Raw genomic sequence first — 23,314 nt, forward strand, 5'->3', positions numbered from 1 at the left:
AGGTAGAATGCCTCTGGGTTCAATCCCTAGTACTACAATAAATAAATAAATAAATAAATAAATAAATAAATAAATAAATCCCTTATATTATTAGACTTTAAGTTTGGCTAGTCTAACTGGCATAAAATATTATCTAATTGTGTGCTTAATTTCCATTTCCCTTATTACAGTGTTGAAAAGGCGTAGTAAAAGAGGACATCTTTGCCTTGTTCCTGGTCCTAATTAGAATATATCCAATTTTTCACCATTAAATACGTTACTATAAAGCTATAGTTATCAATACAATAAGGCATTGGCAAAAAAAATAGATAAATAGATCAATGGAAAAGAATAGAGAGCTCAGAAACAGATCCAAATATATATAGTTAACTAATCTGTGTGTGTGTGTGTGTGTGTGTGTAACTGGGGATCGAACCTGGGGCATTCCACTTCTGAGCTACACCCCTAGCCCTTTTAATTTTTTTTTTTTTGAAACAGGGTCTCCCTAGGTTGCTTAGAGTCTCAATAGGTTGTTGAGGCTAGTCTCAAACCTGCAATCCTCCTGTCTCAGCCTCCGAAGTACTGGGATTACATTTACATGTATCACCATGCCTAGCTAATCAACTAATCTTTGATTTAAAAACATAATGGCACTATAATGGAGAAAAGGTAGTTATTTCAACAAATGGTACTGGAACAGTTGGACATCTACATGCAAACAAATGAATTTAGACACAGAAGACCTTACACCCTTCACACACACACAAATGGCAAGTAAACCAATTGGAACAACAGTGAGCTGCACTACAGACCTATAAGAATGGTCAAAACCCAGAACATGCTGAGTGTGGTGGCGCACGCTCATTACCCCAGTTCTTGGGAGGCTGAGAAAGGAGAATCACAGGTTTGCAGCCAGGGTCAGCTACTTACTGAGGCTTTTTGCAACTTAGTGAGACCCTCTTTTGAAATAAGGAATAAAAAATAGATCTGGAGGTATAGCTTAGAGGTAGAATGCTCCTGGGTTCAACCCCCCCCCCCAGTACAAAAAAAAAAATCCAGAACATGATAACAATAAATGCTGGCAAGGATGTGGAGCCACAAAAACTCATTCATTGTTACTGAGAATGCAACATGGCACAATCACTTGGAAGACAGTTTATTGGTTTATTCTGAAACTGAACACACCCTTACCATTAAACACAACAGTTTTTCTCCTTGGTATCTACTCAAAGGAATTACAATCTATGTCTATGCTACACCAGCACAATATGCTGGATGTTTATGGCAGCATTATTCATAATTGCCAAAACTTGGAAGCAACTAAGATGTTTTTAAGTGAGTAAGTAGATAAATAACATATGGCACATCCAGACAGTGAAATGTTATTCATCACTAAAAGGAAATGCACTTTCAAGCCATGAAAAGCTATGGAGGAAACATTTTCATGTTACTAAGTGGAAGAAGCCAATCTGAAAAGGCTACGGTAATGGTTAGATACAGAATGGCCCCTTGAAGAACTCATCAATTGGTGTTTGGAGTTGACATAATTGAGTCTTGAGGGTTGTAATCCCACAGTGGATAAACCCATCCTAATGGATTTATCTGGGTGGTGGCTGGAGGGTGTGGGTCCCTGGGGTGCAGCCTTGGGGATTATAGAAGTGGTTTCTTCTCTCCCTGCTTGCTCTCTGGCTCCTGGCCTCCATGATGTGAGCACAGCCCATGTGCTCTTCCTCCCTCCCTCTCCTGCCACCATGCCCTGAGATCTGCAGTCCCTCGGCCTCACAGGGACGCAACCTGAAACCATAAGAAAATAAATCTTTCCTTTAAGTTATATGGTCAGTCTTTTAGATTATAGCTGCAGAATATTGATGAATGCAGCTACATACTATATGATTCCAAATATATGAAATTCTGGAAAAGTATGGAGATAGTAAAAAGATCAGTGGTCTCTGGGGCTTGGGTGAGAGGGTGGGAAGAATAAGGGGAGCACAGAAGATTTTTAAGGCAGTGAAATTACTTTTTATGATACTACAGTGGTGAGAGTAAACCATATTTGTCAAAATACACAGACTGTACAAAACCAAGAATGAACTCTTACATAAACTATGGGCTTTGGCAGATAATGATGTACCAATATAGGTTCGTTAATTATACCAAATGTACCACTTTAGTCAGGAATATTGATAGTGGAAGAGACTGTGCATGTGGGGCCAGGGATATATGGGATTGTTCTGTACGTTCCCCTCAACTTTGTTTTAAATATAAAACTGCTTTAAAAATAATATTTTCATAAAAGTTTTCACACAGAGAGGACCAAATAAGCCATTAATGCAGTGGCTTGAGATGGATTTGTTTACTGGACTGAATTCAGTGAAGATCTCTTTGGAAACTAAGATTCGGAAAACTCTGCTTTGGGTCTATAGATGAACAGGAACGTTGCTTTTAAGCACATAGCCTAGAGAGATGGCACAGGTACCTTCCTAATTATAACCCATGTCCCAGAAGTAAGAACGTCCTGGATGGACCACATGGAGGGAACCATCTGAAAGGGAGCTCAACAAAGAAAGTGACATCTAGTTGAGCTGTGAGAAATAATAAAGAACAAGCAGAGCTGGGCGTGGTGGCGCACGCTTGTAATCCCCACGCTTGGGAGGCTGAGACAGGAGGATCACACAGGTTCAAAGCCAGCCTCAGCTGGCTTAAGAGACCCTGCTTCCAAATAAAATATAAAATAGATCTGAGAGTGTAGCCTGGAGGTAGAAAGCCCCTGGGTTCCATCCCCAGTTCCACCAAAAAAATGTGTGGGTGAAAGAGATGACATATAAGAGGCATATAAGAAGAAAGGTACACTCCACCCAAAGGAAAGAGCAGAATTGAGAGAGGAGGGGCAGACTGAATCTCTATGATATTTTGAGGGACTATTAATATTCCAGTGTAATTGGAGCAAGGATTGTGTGGACTGAAGAGGGCAGGCCAGGGTGGGCCTTTACTACAGAATGGAACTCAGCAGAGGTATTTGAATCAGGGACCAACGGTGACCATAATTGTTTTGCTATAGTAATAGCTATGTTGGTACACATGTTTCTGATGTGTAAGAAGAATGCTCAATGTACAAGAATGAACTGGAGAAGGGAAGTGCTGAGAATAGAGATAGCAGCTGCTGTAACTGTCCACGTGAGAGATGGTGCAAGCATGGCCTATGGAAGTGATGGGAGATGTGCTAGGTTGTTTGTGTGCATTCTTCCAGGTTTTCCCATCTGTTCCCGTCTATGTCCACTCTTCAGCATCATATGGACTGCATCAAATGGGCTCCCTGGCCCTGTGGCTTCTGGTTGGGTTTGGCCTATGGGTGGCACTGACTGAGGTAGATGTAGGAGGAAGGAGAGATTACGGTGTTTGTCTCTCAGTTCTCTCCTCGCTGAGATACGATTTTGTTATTCCACCAAAGGCCACAGCTTCTGCCCTAGGTGCCTTCCTACAGCTTGAGCTCTTGCTGTGTCTTAGTGGTATAGTTTGCATTTGTTCCCAGGTTCAGGAGTGGGAAATTTATTCGAGGTGACAGCGTTGAGAGGTGGGACCTCTAAGAGGTGATGAGGTCGAGAGGGCTCTGCCTTCCCCAAAGGATTAATACTGTTATCTCAGGAATGGGTTAATTATGGTGGGAGTGCTGTCCTTGTAAAGGATGAGTTCAGCCCCTCTCCCTCTTGCTCTCTCTTGTGCCTGCTCTCTTGATCTGCTCCCTTCTGCCATGGGATAAGGCAGCGTGCAGGCCCTCACCTAGATGCAGTTCCCTTAACCTTGGACTTCTGAGCCTCTGAAACTGTGAGAAATAGAGATCTTTTTAAAGTAAGTCACCCAGCCTCTGGTATTCTATTATGGCAGCACAGAAAAAAACAAGATTCAGTAGTCAATTACTCCTTCCCATGCCTTTTTAAACCCACGTGTCCTTATGGCGACTACTGATGCTGTCCTTGAGGCTGTGTGTAAGTCATCTCTTCATACCTCTCTCCCCAGTTATGGGTATTCCCTCTCTTTTCTGCTAGGACCCTCACTTGAGCAAGGGGATGGAAAGGAGAAAAGAGATGGGAGAACTGGGGAGGCAGAAGTGAGAGGTCCATCTGGAGGTAAAGTATGATAAAGAAGGTGTAGTCGTAGATTATGCAGCAGTCTTTAACTTGGACTATGGGTGGAATGGGGATGTGATAGGAAGGTAGAACCACAGATTCATTTTGACCCTGTTGAGTTTGAAGTGTCTGGGAAATTGTGGAGGGATGCTCAGTAGAGCTGAAAATGTAGGTCTGGAGTTGAGAGGTCCGAGGTCTTTGTTGGAATTACTGACCTGAGAATCTTGAGTTGGGTGGGAGTTGGATCCATAGGAGCTGAACTCTGAGGAAGAGTGAGGACTAGACTTCTGCCCAGGTGAGAAGTGAAAGGGAGATGAGACAGACAGATGCCTGTGCTGGTGTCATCCCAGGTAAGCAAGAACATGTCCTAAGGGTCTGGGATGCCATCTAGGGAGATCGTCATGGTAGGATGCAATTCTGATCATCGTTAGCCTAGGTACAGCCAAGCAGTGGTATCTCTTGGGAAGAGAGGGGGTGAGAAAGAGGGCGGTGGGCCTACTCTAGGGGATTGCCAACTCCCAAAGAAACTGAGACATGGGAGCAGAAGTCTAGCTCCCAGAAATAGAAGTCTATTTCTGGGCCTGATGTTTCAAATCTTTACTGCTTTGGTTATCTGAGTCAAATACAAAGCCTTTATTATCTCAATCATTATAGCTTTAAATGGAATTTCATTGTGTAGTTCAAGAGAAAAGCAGGAAGTTCAGCAAAAGGAATAATGACAACGGGAAACAGAATCATTCATGTGGAAAAACTTTAAGGAACACAATGCTGGTTCTGTGTTATAAATGAACAAGAAGGCTAAACAAGGTGAGGGTAATGATTTCAACTGACATTTGAATTACCCCTAGTCTTTGCAATGTAAAGGGCAGAACACACAACTTTTGAGCTTTATTGCTAACCACATGGAGAGCAGAGGGTGCACAATTCCTCTAGAGCCATGACTCTTACATCTTTTGGGATAGTCACTGATTCTCATTGAATATGAAGAAAGTTGTGAATTCATCGAAACTAATGCAAACATTCTCACACACCCATACATACAATATTGCATACAATTGTGGAAGTACTAAAAGGGACTGTCATGTTAATCATTTTACCTCCAATGCCAGACACATAGGATGCTCAAGGAAATATTTATGAAGTGATTGGATAAATGAATGGATGAGACATTGCACTCTTACAATCATGGTCAAAATGTAAACATTGTAGGTAGAAGTAGGTGAGGCGCTGTCACCCACTAATATGAATTCATTGATTATAGTGATTTTCTTTGTGTGTGTGTGTGGTACTGGGGGTGAAATCCAGGGGCTTTTCTACCTCTGGGCTACACTCCCAGTTCTATTTTATATTTTATTTGGAAACAGGGTCTCACTAAGTTGCTGAGAGCCTAAGTAGATGAGGCTGGCTTTGAACCCATGCGATCCTCCTGTCTCAGCCTCCCAACTACTGGGATTATAAGTGTGCGCCACCTCACCGGGTGATTATAGTGATTTTCAACACTAGCTGTACCTTATAATTTTGGGGGGTAAGGAAGGAGCTTTAAAAAATATTGATGCCTGAGCTGAGCATGGTGGTACACACCTGTTATCCCAGTACTTTGGAGGGTGACACAAAAAGATGACAGGTTTGAGGCCAGTGTGCAGTAACTTAGTGAGACCCTGTTACAAAATAAAAAAAAAAAGGGCTGGGGGTGTAGCTCAGAGATAGAATGCCCCTGGGTTCAACACACACACACACACACACACACACACACACACACACACACACACACTTGATGCCTGGGCTCCAGAATAACAGAGTAACAATCTGAGTTGGGCCCTAAGCATGAGTTTGCAAGCTCTTCAGATGTAGCAGGTTGAAATATATATCATTTAATAGAGAGATAATATATGGAGGTGTAAGTATGGCAACCGAGTTTTCATGGAGGAAACCAGGAGCCACAGTTAAATGATATTCTCTTTCAATTCCATAGCCCATTACATATCACTGTTACATGCATAGTCTCATTCATATCCTGCAACGACACAAAGCTAATTAAGCCAAACGGATGTTGGCAGTTTTCTTCAGATCAAGCCCAGGCCTATCAACACAAGCTCAGATCTTCCAAGTATGTTGTTTTTCTGGTTTTGCAAAACTGCCTCTTAGAGGATTAGAACAGAGGTCTTATCCCCAGAGAGACTGACACAGGAGGTCTGGAGTGGGGCCTGGGAATCTGTCATTTTTACAAACATGGTTGGTGATTTCATTGCAGAGCCAGGTCTAGGGCACCAGCTCTAAATTGGAGCTGGGGTAGAGGAATGGGGAGCAGAGGAGGCAGGTCAGTCCTTATTACCTGAGGGTGATTTTCCAAGATGCACACACATCTCAGAACTAGGGGGCCGAATGCAAGAGTGTTGCTGGTGAACATACAGAAAATCTTGATTCCAATGCCATTTGTACCTCAGCTGAGAACCAACCCGCACAGGGCATTCACTGGGAGCCATGCCAGGTTCCTCTGGGGCTGCTGCTGCGGAGGTGATCTCCTACCAGCCAGAGGCCAGCTCTGAGGGCCCCGGGCACGGACTGGCAGGGTGGGAGCTGGGGGATTAAATACTGAAAGTATGTAGAAGGGTGCCACGGGCAGGTGGAGATGACAGAAACCAAGTTGTGCTCACTTTGAAGTGTTGCTCAAGGCTGGGGCACAGTAACTGCAGCCAAGTTTAAAGGAACAAAAAAAAACAAAGCAGTTTCCAAATCACTTCTGTTTTCCTTTTATCTCAGGCACATGTGTCAATCCTGAAAGTCCCAGGTGCCCACCTCTGCTGCACGTGGCCCATGAAAATGGGAGCGAAACCACAGTCAGGGCAGTAGAAACTGCTCTGGCGAGGAGGCTGGTGGCAATTTCAAAAGAGGCCCTTAGCGGGTCAGTGAGAATAAACAATAGGGATGTCTGTGCTTTGGCAGCAAAAGATAGAGTGGGCCAGCCAGTGTGTGGAAGTGAGCATAGGACTTCTCTTTGTAGAAAGGAGTAGATAACGCCATGTTAATGGATGATACCAGTTAATCATTCTCCTTGAAAACAGAGGGTGCTTCCCTGCAGGTTCACCCTCAGCATTCTTTTCCCTTGCTCTCAGTTTCGCCCTCTGTGGACTCTGGAGGCCACAAGCCTGTTCTGGTTTCTTTGGTTGGGTGTACTGCCGTGGACTCCCTTCAGTATGGGCCAGGCAGGGGCACCGGCCACTAGTCTCACTGTTCAGCATAGAACTCAGGGCCACCTGCACTGGTATTGCTGTGGAAGATCCACACAGAAGAGAGGCAAAGACTTTGAAGGGGTTTTATCAGTAATCCTCTGAAGGTTTCTGTTAAGCCAGTAGCAAGCACTGAGATGGAGAGAAAAGAAGGGGGGGAGCTGCGTGTGTGTGTGTGTGCGCGCACGCATGTGTGTGTGTGCGCACATGCGTGCGTTGGCCATAGCAATGATTCCAGAGTGACCAGATTTGCTGTTGCCCCTCTGGATATGGAAGATGGAGAGAAAGGCATATCAATACCAGGCCTTGTACCTGTGATCATCCCATCTTTCATGTTTGACCTATTTAGAATATCATAAGCACTGCTGTACACAGTCAAGCTTGAGACGAGCCCGCCGGTACACCTCTCACCTGGACTGCCCAGTGGAGAGCCGTTTTGAAGTCCTTATCCACCAGGGTGGGGTCCGCCCCCTTCTTCAACAGCATCTGGGTATGCTGCGGTCGGTTGTGGAAAGCCGCCCAGTGGAGTGGTGTCATTCCCTACAAAACAACAATCAGAGAGGGCAGAGATGAGAACAGGCTCCCTGGAAGGAAACGGAAGATGTTGCTTTCTCCCCAGGCCTGGGAGCTGCCACCAAATGAGATGGTTGCTGCTTGTGAGTTCATTCACCTGTTAAAGAAGTTGTTCAACAGATGTTGGCCAAGCTTCTGCTTTTTTGCCTGACAGACAGGTGCTGAGGACACAAAAGTGAATACGATAAACAGGATCCTTGCCTCGTGGGTGTTGCACGGTGCTAAAGGAAGACAGGCCCGGCACGCTAGTTGAGCCAGAGGTATTTCCAGATTGGCCAAATGCTATGAAGTGCGTGCACAGCGTGTTGAATTAAGAGTAACCATGGGGGTCAGACATGTTCTGACCAGTCTTCTGCAAGAAGAACTTGGGGGAGAGGACAGGCGGCACCAAGCCACAGAGGCAGGGATGCGGTCTGACGGCTGCACTCCCAGCACAGAACACAGACTGCATTCCAAGCTGTAGAACAATGGACGAAGCTGGGGAGTGATGCCAATGAGGTTGGAGAGGGGGTGGGGCTGATCTGGGAGGATGGGAGTGGGATACGGACCCTGTACAACCCATTTGGATTTTATTTTTCAATACAACAGAAAGACTGCAGATGCTGGCATGATCTGATTTTCACTGTTTAGAAGAAATCACTCTATTTTCTTCCTCCCTCTTCTTCTAGAGCCTTCTAGAGGAACAGAGCTGGAGGAGTCAATCTGAAAAACCTCAGCTTCTTTCAGAATCATGTGGTTGAGGTGTAACTTAATAGTAAATGAGGTCATGCTGGGAAATGGGCCTGAAAGATGTTGTGAAAGATCGTCTCTTTTCCTTGCCCACTCTTCTCAGTTACATGAAATGTATTAAAAAATGAATCGAGTTTGAGGTGCCTGCTGAAGGGGCAAAGGGCACAGGCAGCTTTGAAGCTTCTCTTTTTACAGTCATCTTTTTTTTTTTTTTTTTTTTGTGGTACTGGGGGTGGAACCCAGAGGCTTTCTACCTCCAGGCTATACTCCCAGACCTATTTTATATTTTATTTGGAAACAGGGTCTCCCTAAGTTGCTGGAAGCCGCACTGAGTAGCTGAGGCTGGCTTCAAACCTGCGTGATCCTCCTGTCTCAGCCTCCCAAGCGCGGGGATTACAAGCATGCACCACCATGCCCGGCTACATTCATCTTTTTTTTTTTTAACAGTCATCTCTAAATAATATAATCTGCAGAGGAGACACTGCCTTGGTCTTCCAGGTTCCATCCAGGATGAGCGAGTGGAGAATACAGGCCTTGATAAGGACAGGAACAACAACAGCAGCCCAGAGATAATGTTTATCACTCCAGGACCTTTCTGAGTTGTTTTTTTTGTTTGCTTGTTTTTTTGTTTTTTGCTGTATGGGGGATGGAACCCAGGGACATTCTACCTCTGAGATAGACCCACAGCCCATTTTTATTCTTTATTTTGAAACAAGTTCTCACTGAGTTGCAAAGGGCCTCACTAAGTAGCTGAGGCTGGCCACCAACCTGTAATCCTCCTGTCTCAGCCTCCCAAGTGCTGGGATTACAAGTGTGTACCGCTTCACCTGGCTCCTGAGTTCTTATTAAGTATTATCTCACTTTATCTTCCAAACCACCTTCTAGCCTGAGTATTATGGAAAAATCTACTCTGTGTTCATTAAACTCTTTCCTTTTCTTCCCAGATACATAGAGTATATTCAAAGCCCCCAGCAGATAGGTACAACCATGTCATGACCTGAGTCATGACCACTGGAATATTGACAGAAGGGACGAAGGCCCCCTTAAAGCTTGGCCCAGAATGCAGAGCCCAGGTGTTCCTCCACACTTTCTCTTTCTTCATCCCCAAACTGAATGCAGAGAAGGACAAGGTTCTAGAAGAGGAAACTGCGTGACCAAAAAGCCTGGGTCTCTGATTGGTGAGGAAGAATATATCCATCCTGCTGACCAGAGGACTGGTCTATGATGCACCAAGAAATAAGCTTTCCTCATGTCAGGCCACGGACTGCTATCACAGTTCGTCAGATCTGGCAGGTGCGACTGTCCTTGTTTTCTAGAAGAGGAAGCTGAACTCTAGAGAAGTCTGAGTGAGCACAGAACTGAATCTTGGGTTTGAGGTTTGTGGGGCACTGAAATTAAAATACCAAATCCCCTCAACAAGTTACATATTTTAAACTCTTAAATTATGAGGTGCTTTCAAGTTTCAAGTTTCAAGTGTTATATAACACTGGGCCTCCAGAGATAATCTTGAGGCTATTTAAAAAAAATTAGTTCCATATGGAAAAGAGTACTGGGTTGAAAACAGTGAAATAGTTTGTTCTTATTCCAATAGCTAAATTTTACTTGGAATGCAGAGTAGCTGAATGCATTTTATTTATTTATTATTTATTTATTTATTTTTACTTTTACTTTTTTGTGATGCTAGGAATTGAATACAGGGGCTACACTCCCAGCCCTATTTTACTTTTTTTTAAAATTATTTGGAAACAAGGTCTTGCTAGTTATGCTAAAAGCCTTGCTACGTTGCTGAGGCTGACTCTGAACCTGCGATCCTCCTGTCTCAGTCTCCCTAGTACTGGTATTACAGGCGTGTGCCACCATGCCCAGTGTGCTCAATGCATTTTAATGGGTCCTTTTTATTTTTCTCTGGGCCCACTGGGATTAGAAATCTGCACTCAAGGGACTCTGATTCCTTTGGATTTTGCATGGGTCAGTTCTTAGTTCTGAGTCCCATTTGCTTCAGAGTTGTTGGACTCATCAGAAAGTATCAACAATATTCAGGGCTAAAGACACTGACTTTATTTTAAAGTCACTTGAGTATAAGCTTCATGAGAGATGGGCCCTTGTCTGCCTATCTGAGTCCCTAGAATTCCTTCTTGCTGCCCTTGACTAGACTTCTTGCTTTTGTAAAAATTGATTTTGCTTTTTGAAATCATTCACATAAGAGGAAAAGGCAGAATGTGACTTCACCTTTATACCAAATCAACTGGTCCAATATGATCATTGGTACCAATATAGCAACTGACATGTAGAATTTCTGTGAGTGCCCCAATGACTTTGTCCTTTGTGTTGCTGTCACAGGGAGGGGGTTGGCAAGGACGATGCGCAGAGATGTGGTTTAGGGATGTGAGAACTCAGTGTGAACGTGTACTTGTGAATTAAACTATGATTGTACACTATTTATTCTTGTCTCCTAAACAGTCACTGGCTTTAAGAGGTTTTTTCTCTTAAAACAACAAAAAACCCCTCAAGCTCCAATTTTTGCATGGTTTGGCGAAGGAGTGGGATGAGAGAAACATTACTATTCTTGGTGCCAAGAACTTAATATACATCATCTCAGTGAATCTTTACAATGATCTTATCCGAGGGTGGGCAGTTTTAAACCCACTTTACATGTGAGGAAAAGGAAACAGATAATCTTAGTAACTTGCCCAAAGCCCTTGCGTACATGCCAGGGCTGGGGTTCAAACCCAGGTTTCTCTAACTCTGGAGAAAACTCCTCTTTGCACACATTACACTAATTGATTTTCATTTCGGAAATGAGCTCAGGTGCTGGGAAACTATATTCTTTGTGACTTTAGCTGGATTCAAGGTGTTCTCACATTATAGGATGGTGGTTCTCACTAGTGTAAAGGGCTGTCGCCTTATGTTATCATTTGTTCCACTGGCATTTTTGCTTCTAGGCTCTTTCTAAAAAGACAGCTGCCAAATGTTGATTTGTGTAAGGTTTGAATTATAAGATTATATAATATATATAAAATGTTTACTCTCTTCCGAGTCCACTGCGTCCTGGACTTTGGGGAGCACAGTTAGAATGAGTGGCAGTTCTCTGAATGGCCCCAACTTGAGATCAGAATTATTTCACTACTTCTCTAAATGCTCTCATAATATAAACAGTCTGTGAACATTCAGTCAAGAGAAATTTCCTGTTGCCTTTTTTTTTTCTTTTTCAGTTGAGCTAATGAGAAATAAAAATAAATCCTCTCCGGGTTAATAATATAAAAACCCAAACTTTCAAAATCAGCTCAAGGGCAGCAGTTGGTTTTGCACAACACTCTCTGTTTAGGAACATTTCCCTGCAACTTCCTCCTTCTCCTTCCTTCAGCTTCTATTCAACCTGCTGCAGGCCTTGGAGTTGTGTAGTGGTAAGACTCTAGTAGCTATTTATGGGGCCAGGCTGGGTAGCTGGTGTCTTTAATGAGCAGGGACAGAAATCACAGTGAAGTTGTGACACGCAGGTTAAGCCCGATATGGTGGCATATTGACCTTGAACTGCCAGCGGCACTGAGCGCACAGTAGGTGCTCAGGAAATGTGTACTAGAAGTAATTAGTGAATTGCAAATTACCAAGGACCCCTTGGACACATGGGGGAAATAAAATCAGAGTCTCCTGAATGTGAGACGCCCGCTGTGTCCAAACTATAGAGACCTTTCCTACCAGCTGCTCGCTGGCACTCCACGAAGACTCAGTGGGATCTTGGAAGCATCTAGGGGTTGAAAATCTAAGAATCAATTGCAGACAAGTTGCAGCAACACCCAGATGGCCGTGGTGAGAGCAGAGTTTCATTCCGTTGAAAAATAAGAAGTGTTGGCTCAAAGAGTGACTCATAACTCACAATCAGTTATGAAGATGAGCTCTCCGGCATGTTCAGAAGGGAAACACTAAGCTAGGTGACCTAGCATCTATTTTTAGATTGCTGGTAGGAACTAACACCCATTGTGATCATTAGGTGCACAGTAGGGCTGCTTTGGAACAGATGCTCTCATGCAGATGAGTAATTCTGTGCTCTCAACCTGTGCTGCTGCAAGTTCAGCTCTGAGTTTACAGGTTCTATCAGCTTCTCGGATCACTGTAACTATTTCGTTTTCTGAACCAGAAATCTGGTTTAGTGTTTGACAGGTTTCGTGTTTCAGAACTGCACCTTCAGATCAGCTCTTTCAGCATCGAAAGGCACACACGGAGAGAAATGTGGGTGTGGTCGAGTATTTGTTGTGTCACTTATCTTGGTGTACCTGGGGACAGCAGGTAGCTGAGAATCAGCAAAACAACTTCAGGAGACTGAGACAGGAGGATATTAGATTTGAGGCCAGCATCAGTAACTTAGAGAGACTCTGTTTCAAAATAAAAAATAAAAGCTATATCTCAGTGGTAAAATGCTGTTGGGTTTAATCTCCAGTACTGCAAAACACAACAAAAATAAACACAAAAAACACCCACAAAAACCCCAAATAAAAAACAAACAAAAACACAAACAAATAAACAAGAACAACAAAAACAAACAATTCTGCATTCACTGATCCTCTGGAGGATCTAAGATTTCACAGAAGCCCATGTTGGCTCTTGTTGACATTTAAAAATTCACATACTTTGTATCTCCAGGAACATACAACCATTCTCCAAAAAAGTTAAAGAGAATATTCCTTAGGAAGTTGGAATGAATAACATACTTCAAAGATTTTTTCAAAGCTAGATGGTGTTACAAATGCAGTATTAAAAGCCATTTTAATTCATTTCTATTTGAAATAGATGCTATAAATCAGAAATGTTATTAAATTAATTCATTGTCATTATTTTGGAGTTTTCTAATCTAGATAAATAGTCAACATCACAATTACCAAAGGCTCTCTTTCCTAATAAGAAATAAAATCAAGTTGGGAGTGTAGCTCAAAGGTAGAAGGCCTCTGGGTTCCATCCCCAGTACCACACCCAAAGGTCCTTTTTAGAATTACCACTAAAGCAAAAGTTCTTTCTATGGATAGAAATAATTTACGTGAACTTGCATGAGATAAATACATTACATCTTTGTTTTCAACAACTTCTAAATGAAATTTAGCATCTTCATTAATTATAAATATAGGCAACAACCAGCAATAGTGTTAACAATATTTGTGACTTTGCCACAAATTTAAATTACAGATACTTTCAGATCACATTAGTTACTGCAAAATATTATCCCTGCATTGCTATTTCAAAGTTGCAGAAGTATTCAGTCCTACCATCAGATTTTATTTAACACATTAATAAAAAGCTTGTATATGACTATTCAAAATTTGCTCTTTAAAATACTTGTAACCATATTTCAATATAATTGATTTCTTTTGTAAGCATATATATGTATATATAAATGTTATTTTATGTAATTTTAGATATTCTGAATGGGTCCATAGGCTTTATATGAAAGATGTCCATGTCACAAGAATGGGTAAGGACTTCTGCTCTAGAGTTTATAGGACATTATAAAGATCTTAAAAGATATAAAAGCTCTTTCCTTTTTTGTGTATGTAGTATCAGGGATTAAATGGGGGAATTCTACCTCTGAGCTACACCTTCTACATACATACATACATACATACATATATATATATATATATATATATATATATATATATATATATATATATATATATGGTACTGGGGTTCCTGCAAGCCCTGGAAGCCCTTCTACCTCTGGGCTACACTCCCAGACCTATTTTATATTTTTGTTTGGAAACAGGATCTCTTAAGCCAGCCTGCGTGATCCTCCTGTCTCCACCACCCATGCGCTGAGATTACAAGCGTGCGCCACCACGCCCGGCTACCCTTTTTTATGTTTTAATTTGAAATAGGGCCTCACTAAAATTGCTGAGGGCCTCACTAATTTGTTGAGGCTGTCTCTGAACCTGTGATCATCCTGTCTCAGCCTCCCAAGTACTGGTATTACAGGTCTGTACCATCAATTTGGCTTTACTTTTTCTTCTTTCTGTTTTGGCTTTTTTTGTTTCAGTGCTGGGGATTAAATTCAGGGCATTCTACTGTCCAGCTACATGCCCAGTTGTATTTTATTTTTTATTTTGTTTATTTACTCATTTATTTTTTGCAGGTCTAGGGATGGAACCCAGGGGCATCCAACCTCCGAGCTACATCTCTTGCCTTTGTGTGTGTGTGTGTGTGTGTGTGTGTGTGTGTGTGTGTGTGTGTGTTGGTACTGAGGGTGGAACCCAGGGGCTTTTCTATTCTACCTCTGGACAATACTCCCAGACCTATTTTTTATACTTTATTTGGAAACAGGGTCTCACTAAGTTGCTGAGAGCCTCACTAAGTAGCTGAGGCTGGCTTCGAACCTGTGAGATCCTCCTGTCTCAGCCTCCCAAGTGCGGGGATTACAAGTGTGCACCACCACACCCAGCCTTGCCCTATATTTTATTCTTTACTTTGAAACAAGGTCTCACTAAGTTGTGGAGGGCATAAGTAGCTGAGGCTGTCCTCAAACTTGTGACCCTCCTGTCTCAGACTCCCAAGTACGGGGATTACAGGCATATACTGTCACATGTGGCTAGAATCTTATTTTTTTGAGAGTAGGTTTTAGAAATAACTAACATAACCAGAGTCAAGTCTGATGAATAAAAATTGATGAGCAATTAAGTTGGATCAATAAAAGGGAGAGCGGGCTATAAAATACCATGAATTTTTTCCCTTGAGTTTAATCTCTTCCCCCTCTACACACATACACACACACACACACACACACACACAGAGTAATTTTTTGAAGCTTCACTATGTGCAAGTTACTGAGCTAGATTCTAAGGGTGCAAAGATGAAAAAGACATGACCCTGCCTTTAGAAATTTATGAGATTAGGGAGATGGGGAGAGAAAGAGGTGAGGTTTCCTAAACTGTGGCCACCCTACTCTGTTTGTTTATATATGTATTTATTTTTGTGGTCCTGGGGATGAAATCAAGGAACCTTCTACCTCTGGATTATACCCCGGGTCTTATTTTTTTTTTTTATTTGGAAACAGTCTCACTAAGTTGCTGAGAACCTTGCTAAGCTGCTGAGGCTGGCCATGAAACTGCAGTCTTCTTATTTCAGCCTCCCAAGTACTGGGATTGCAAGCGTGTGCCACTATGCCTGGCATCCTACTCTACTTTATAAAAAAAAGTTGTTCATTGTAGGATAAAAATTCTGGTGCACTTAAAAACATTTGGTTTGGTTTACCTTTTGCTAACTGTAGAGTGAAAAGACTGTTTCCTACAATTTTGTCTTTAGAAGACACAGTGTCAGTTTGGGTTATATTAGGAATATGGTAAGTAGAATCGGTACCAAGAATCATGTCCAAAAGTTCACATCTGTTTTTGCAGCTTGGATTTATTTTCTCAGTGTGCTATTATAGTTGAAGGTTGGATTGTCAGGTTGCTCATAAAAATCTACTAATAAAAGAATGTGAATAGGATTAACCATATGTTCTCAATATCACATAGTGGTGCTTCTTTGGATAAATGCGTTCAAAGTTTTAACCCATTTGTCAATAGCTCAGCGTTCCTCTTTATGAGCCCTCCCTCCTTCCTGTCAAGGCAAAATGGAGAGTGAAAAGGTTTGATTGCAGTTTAGTAACTTGTTAACTCCTTACAGCTGCAACAGACAAGCCTCTCTATGTCAGTGATTTTCCACAAGGTCCAGATTAGAAGAACAAAAGCTCCAAGGGCGATATGACACATCTTACTTTCTCAGAGTTAAATGCTGCAGTATGGACGGATAGCTTCTAGACAAGTCACTTCATAATTAAGCAGTGTGGTTAGTGAAACAGGAAAAGCAAACATCATTGGAACAGAACAAAGCATTTAAAAATGAAACCAGAAACTGAAAAAAAAAAAAAAAACAAAACTTGTTCCAAGCTAAAAGATTTTTTTTTGTGTGTGTGGTACTGGGGATGGAACCCAGGGGTCTTCTATATCCATGCTACACCTACAGACCTATTTTATATTTTATTTGGAAACAGGGTCTCACTAAGTTGCTGAGAGCCTCACTAAGCTGCTGAGGCTGCCTTTGAACCTGCGTGACCCTCCTGTCTCAGCCTCCCAAGTACTGGGATTACAAGTATGTGCCACCACACTTGGTTAAAAGAAAATTTAACATACTATAATTAAGTTCTTGGGGAGAAAGAGTCTTTAAAAAGACACTAAAGAGGTGGACATGGTAGGCACAAGCCTATATTTCAGTATTTGGGGGGGTGAGACAGTAGGATCGCAGGTTCAAGGTCAGCTTCAGCAAGTAGTAAAACTCTCATCAACTTGGAGAAACCCTGTTTCAAAATAAAATAAAATAAAATAAAAATAAAATAAAATAGGTCTGAGGGTATAGGTCTGAGGTAGTATCCCCTGGGTTCAATCCCTAGACTGTCTGTCTCTCTCTGTCTCTCTCTCTGTCTCTCTCTCTGTCTCTCTCTCTGTCTCTCTCTGTCTCTCTCTCTCTCTCTCTCTCTCTCTCTCTCTCTCTCTCTCTCTCTCTCTCTCTCAAAGCTGGGCATGGTGATGTACACTTGTAATCCCAGTACTTGGGAGGCTGAGACAGGAGGATCACAGGTTCATAGCCAGCCTCAAACTCAGCAACTTATTGAGGCCCCTACAACTTAGTGAGACTCTGTTTCAAAATTAAAAAGAAAATAGGTCTGGGGTGTTGCTTCTGAATTCAAGCCCTAGTACCACACACATAGACACACATGCATACACGCACATACACTAAAAGCAGAATGGACATTTTGATTATATTACATTTTAAATTTCTATCCAAGAAAAGACAATATGAACACTTCCAATGTAAGCAACAGACCGTGAAAAGCTATTTAAAATCCAACAGCAAACAAAGGATTAATGTTTAGAATATAAAATTAACTCCTATGAATCAAGAAGAAAATGATGAATAACCAACAGATCAATGGAAAAAGGATCTAAACAGGCAAGTCAGAAGAGAATATATAAAATAGACCCTAATTCTGATGAAAGTATACACAGTCTCATTAGTCTAGGGAATGTAAATAAACAACAGGGAAATCCAGCAACAACTGGAAAAGAGTAGTACTTTGATTATTCATGTAACTATTAACTGATGCAGCTATTTTTATTATTTATTCTTTTTTGTGGTATTGGGGATAGAACTCAAGGGGTATTCTGACTCCAAGCTACACTCCCAGCCCTATTTTATTTTTTTATTTTTGAAACAGGGTCTCACTAAGTTGTAGAAGGCCTCACTAAGTAGCTGAGGCTGGCTTTGAATCTGCGATACTCCTGTCTCAGCCTCCCAAGTACTGGGATTATAAGCGTGCACCACCATACTCGGCTTTGATAGAGCTATTTTGAGGAACAATGAGGCAGTGTGTATTAAAAATAAAGTTGTATGCTCCCCACTACTCAGTGACTTTTCTAGAGAAATGCTTGAATGAGGCACTTAAGGAGATTTGTATATATAAGACTACTCTTTAGGTTGTGTTTATGATTGTGAAAATTGGAGACAACCTAAATATTTATTCATAGGGACTGACTAGACAGAGGTATTTGTATATAGTACATGACACTATGAAAACATTTAAAAGTATCTCTATGTTTATTAATATGAATAGAGTTCTATGACATAGTCTTGAATTAAAACAAAATTGTAGAAAAACATACAATACTCCATGGTTTCTATGAAGATAAAAAACTTGGAAAGAGACACATCAAACAGTGACTACTAGGGGGCAGAGGTATCAGGGTAGACTTTCTAGCATTCCTTGTAATATTTAAATGCTTAAAAAGCAAGTGTAAGTAAGAAAAAACCAGGAATACAAAAGAAGTGTTTTAAGTCATTGAGTTCAATTTAGGACAGCCTCTTAAGTGATTTCTGCTTTTCTAAAATAAAATAATATCATATTTTGTTTTACTTCAGCAGTTATAAAATGGTTTCAGATATTAGTTTTTTTCTTTCTCCTTGCATCTCTCTATTCCTTGGTTTCAGTGTTTAATACATCTGTGGTGTTTATTATGTCGAGTGTGGTGGCACACCCTTATGATCCCAGTACTTGGGAGGCTGAGACGGGAGGATCTCAGTTTTGAGCCAGCTTCAGCAATTTAGTGAGGTCTTCCACAACATAGTTATTTCTGGAAAATAAGTTCATTAAACTGAGAAGGCTGCCTGGCTCTTTCCTCTTGTCATCAGGAGACATAATGCTTCACCAACACTAACCTCCACTTTTCCTTGCAGCTTTGGGCTTTGCTGTTTTTGTTTCTTGGTTGTTAGCAGATGTAGGGTGTGTCTGTTACCCCTACAACTTCCCTCTATGCAATGGAAGCTACGTTGTACTTGGAGCTCATTGCAAAATGATTGAGGGAGGGGAAAAAAAGAGAGTGTTTGTCCAAAACATTGAGAAGCCCAATACAGGGACTTCACCCAGGTGATGAAAAAGAAAGTCTGAGCTGTGTTCTTTCCATTTGAAAATTGTACCCCTCACCTCAGAATTGCCCTTATTTCTCAATGGCAAAGAGCTTCTTGCCCTTGCAAATGGCAAATGTATGCTAATTGGTTCATGTTAGCAATGACTATATATATATACACACACTATATTATATATATACTATATTACATATAATGACTATATATACTATATTATATATAATGACTATATATACTATATTATATATATGTATATATATATAGTCCACATCCATATGTTCAGTCAACCATGGATCAAAAACATCATGTCAGTGCTAAACATGTACTAACATTTTTCCTTAAAAAATATAGAATAACAACACAATACAAATAGAATAAGAATACAATTCCCTAAACAATACAGAATAGCAACTGTTTTCTCAGAACTTAAAGTGTATTTGGTATTATTTATTAGTATTTTAAGTAATCTAAGAGATGAGTTAGAGTACACAGTATGATCTACATAGGTTATTTTGCAAATACTACACCATTTTATATAAGGGACTTGAGCATCTTCAGGGTCCTGGAACCAATTTCCCATGGGTATCTAGGGATGACTATATATTAAAGATATAAGACCTATCTATTAAAGGTACACATACCTTTAATATATAAATATTAAATAGGTTTAATTATATTATTAATATTTAATATAAAAACACAGGCAAGCAATAGCGGTTGGCTTCAGGTGGATTTCAGAGCTGCCGTGACATAGTCTGGAGAGGAATCCGTGACACTGGGAGGAAGTGTTCCTTTTGAGGCCACTGCTCTGTGAACTTGCAGCCCAGAGGCTCTGTGGCTGCTCTGGTAGCAGGAGGAATCTCTTTCACAGAGGTCACTTTGCATGAGGAAAGTATTTCCCACACATTATCTCAAGGCGTTAAGATGACGGCTCTTAGGAAGACTTGTGCCTACTTTCATTGTTTCCTCCAGCCTGAGGCTCCTCAGAGGTGGGGAAAAAGCAGGGTACTATGACTTTGTTGGGCGCTGGTACTTCAGCCCAGAGGTGGACAGAACTGAAGTCCTATAAGTGGAATTTAGCTGGAGGGCATGGATGACTGAATCACCACCGTCCTAAATAAGACCTATCTAGGGGTGAGGGCAGAGGCCGAATGTGAAGGAAGGGGTTGCCCAATATGCTGACCACTCAAGCACTCTGTTTTCACGCCATGGGCAGAGAGTGAAGGGTGTTTGTCCCATCTCTGGTTCTCATTTTTAAAGCAGAAGTTTCAGACAGTGCAATCTTCTGTCCTCTGAGGTTTGGCTTTAAACCACTGAAAATTTGGGGAGTGAAAGCAGTGTGTGATCCTGAGATGAGTAAGAGCCCAACCTCAGGCTCAAGCTGCAGGCAGGGGCTTTTGCTGTGGTCATTAGTGCTGGTCAGGAGGAAGCCTTTAATCAGAAGGCTCGAGACAGTTGGGGATCCAGCCCAGGAGGCAGCTATTAGGGAGCCTACCCCTATATCATTGTCTTTGGCCAGTTGGTTTCCTTGAAAGTGGTGTGGAATAGCATCTTCTGTACATGCATTTTTAGTGTTACTAGACTTTTTTAAGTTCCTAGACCTTGAAGTACAGCCAAACCAAGTACATATTTATAAATAAATTCCATAAAGCAACAAAAATTTGTGTTGGTTTTGAGAAGCTTATTAAAGAAATCTAGTTGACTAATGAAAATCAGTATTGCTCTTAAGAGTTATGTAAATATAATGAGACCCTCAGTTACTCTAGTACAGCTCTGTTATGTGAACCTACTCTCCCTTAAGAACTTTGCTCATGAGCAAACACTCTTTAGAAGCCTTCTACAATATTGTCTTTGCAAAGAGGAAACAATGACTGTGGATGCTGGGATTAATAATGTGGCTTCTAGAGTAGGTAGCCTAGAACTAACTAACTCTCTTCTCTCTTCTCTCTTCTCTCTTCTCTCTTCTCTCTTCTCTCTTCTCTCTTCTCTCTTCTCTCTTCTCTCTTCTCTCTTCTCTCTCTCTCTCTCTCTCTCTCTCTCTCTCTCTCTCTCTCTCTCTCCTTTTGCTCAGAGAGAAGACATCTGGAGCCATCATTTTTCATCTAAGTTTCAGGGACTTGAGAAGACAGAAGAGAGCAATGCCTGTTTCTCAATGTCCAGAGGAAAATTACGACATTTTAGACATATAATTAATACTTAAGTACTTAATGTAATTAAAGCCTTTTCTGTTAAAAGCTATTCACAACCATATATTTCTGCTTGAACATTAATAAGATACAGGTTTTCTTGTCAAGGCAGGAGGATGAAAAAATGTACTCTTTCTTCCTCGACAAGAGTTACAACAATCCAGGAAATCCCCCACATGCACACACATGCAAAACGGCTGCCTGTGGGCTGAGAAGGCGACTCACCTCATTGTCCTGGTGGTTGATCTCACTGAGGTTGGACTGCTGCAGGAGGACTGTCAGGAGCCTGGAAGGAAAGATGGAAGGAGCTCAACAGTGCAGTCACAGGCCCTTAGAACCAGTATAAAACACGGCATTAGATACCCAGCCAGGCAAAGGGCTCCAAATAAAAATGATGGTCCTTTCCATTTATCTGAGTAAAAGATCCTAGGAAAAGTGGCCAGCATGATAAGTGAGAGGACACCTGCTAGGAAGCATCAACCCCTTGGCCTTCTCCCACCTCCTCTCCATCTTAGGCCATCTTAGTATTCCTGTAGGGGCGGAGGGGATGGAGAAAGTGAGGCTGGGGTCCATTATTCCCTAGGCTCATCTTATGCCACCTGCAGAGACTTCAGAGACCCAAATCATCTTGTGCTAATTCTTTATTCATTTCATTTAAACTTATGCAGTGCTTTCAGACTTTTTCATTCTGTCATGGGAGCAGAGATGATGTGGAAAAGGGTCCCAAGGAGTTCCCAGATGAGAGAGGGGAACCTAACTCAAGACCAACGAGGTCCTTCTCTTGTTTGATGGAAAAGAATTTCAGCATGAGTCAGTTAGATGCATAGACAGAGATTTATTTAGGAAAGCAAGGAGCACACATTCCAGGGAGAATGAGGGCTATCTCTAGAGAGGGAGATGTGTGTGTGTGTGTGTGTGTGTGTGTGTGTGTGTGTGTGTAGTGTGTGTGTGTGTATGTGTGTGTGTAGTGTGTACTGTGTGTGTGTGTGTGTGTGTGTGTGTGTGTGTGTTATGGGGGGTGGTCCTGGCTCTTATTTTAATGGAAACCTAGTGAAAGGTGAGTATGGAAGAAATGTAAGGATAACATCAGTGATATCAGTGATGGTTTGATAATTTTCAGTATCCTTAGGCTGACATGGTCTTCATTGTCTTATCAATAGATATGGCTGGAAATCTCCCTAAATTACAGGTTTCTCAAGATATTGTATCTCTCTTGCTTAAACTGCTTATTGGGGATTAATTAGCTATGTACAAGGAAATTATCGTATGTGAATTTTTGGTTAAGATTTACAGATTTCCCAGAAATTTGGGAGTGATAGATTAGGCTTAAGGAGTGGCGGGCCTGGAAAAGTATAAGGAACTTTTTGTGTGTGTGTGTGTGTGTGGTACTGGGGATGGCCATCCCTTCTACCTCTGGGCTACACTCCCAGACCTATTTTATATTTTTATTTGGAAACAGGATCTCTTAAGCCAGTGAGGCTGGCTTCGAACCTGCGCGATCCTCCTGCCTCCACCTCCCAAGCATGGGGATTACAAGCATGTGCCACCACGCCCGGCTATATGGAACTTTTGAACAAAAATTTTATTTTCTTCTCCTTTTTAAAATTTTTTTGTGGTACTGGGGGTTGAATCCAGAGTCATTCTACCACTGAGCTGCATCCCTGCCACCATACCCAGGTTTTCTATCTCCTTTTTACCTATTTCTTTTGTTTATTCTATCCTACCCCAATTATAGGTACATTTGGCATGCCTTTTAGATGCATAGATTATATTGGCAAATAGCATTTACAATTTTCCCCAGTCTTTTTTTTTGGGGGGGAGTGTTGGGGATGAAACCCAGGGGCATTTGACCTCCAAGATATAACCCCTGCCCTATTTTTTATTCTTTATTTTGAAACAGGGCCTCACTAAGTAGCTGAGGCTGTCCACGAACTGCAATTCTCCAGTCTCAGCCTCCCGAATGCTGGGATAACAAGCGTGCGCCACCATGCCCGGCTTCCCAGTCTTTATAAGAACTTACAAATATCTAAATATGAGACGTAGTAAGGATAAAACA

The 23,314-nt window shown here is 41.6% G+C and overlaps 1 protein-coding gene across 1 annotated transcript in view; it reads right to left on the reverse strand.

The window, feature by feature from the left end:
• The window catches only part of ANKRD55 (ankyrin repeat domain 55), a gene marked incomplete at both ends in the record, with an annotated part of 113,216 nt that overhangs the window by 38,162 nt on the left and 51,740 nt on the right, over nucleotides 1–23,314 (reverse strand). Inside the window, 2 exons of the mRNA XM_080703195.1 lie at nucleotides 7,742–7,870; nucleotides 21,484–21,544. Coding sequence (XP_080559321.1) covers nucleotides 7,742–7,870; nucleotides 21,484–21,544 — 190 coding nt within the window. The remainder of the gene's footprint in view (nucleotides 1–7,741; nucleotides 7,871–21,483; nucleotides 21,545–23,314) is intronic.

The sequence above is a fragment of the Muscardinus avellanarius genome, assembly GCF_963383645.1.
Source record: "Muscardinus avellanarius genome assembly, chromosome: 1".
Lineage (NCBI taxonomy): Eukaryota > Metazoa > Chordata > Mammalia > Rodentia > Gliridae > Muscardinus > Muscardinus avellanarius.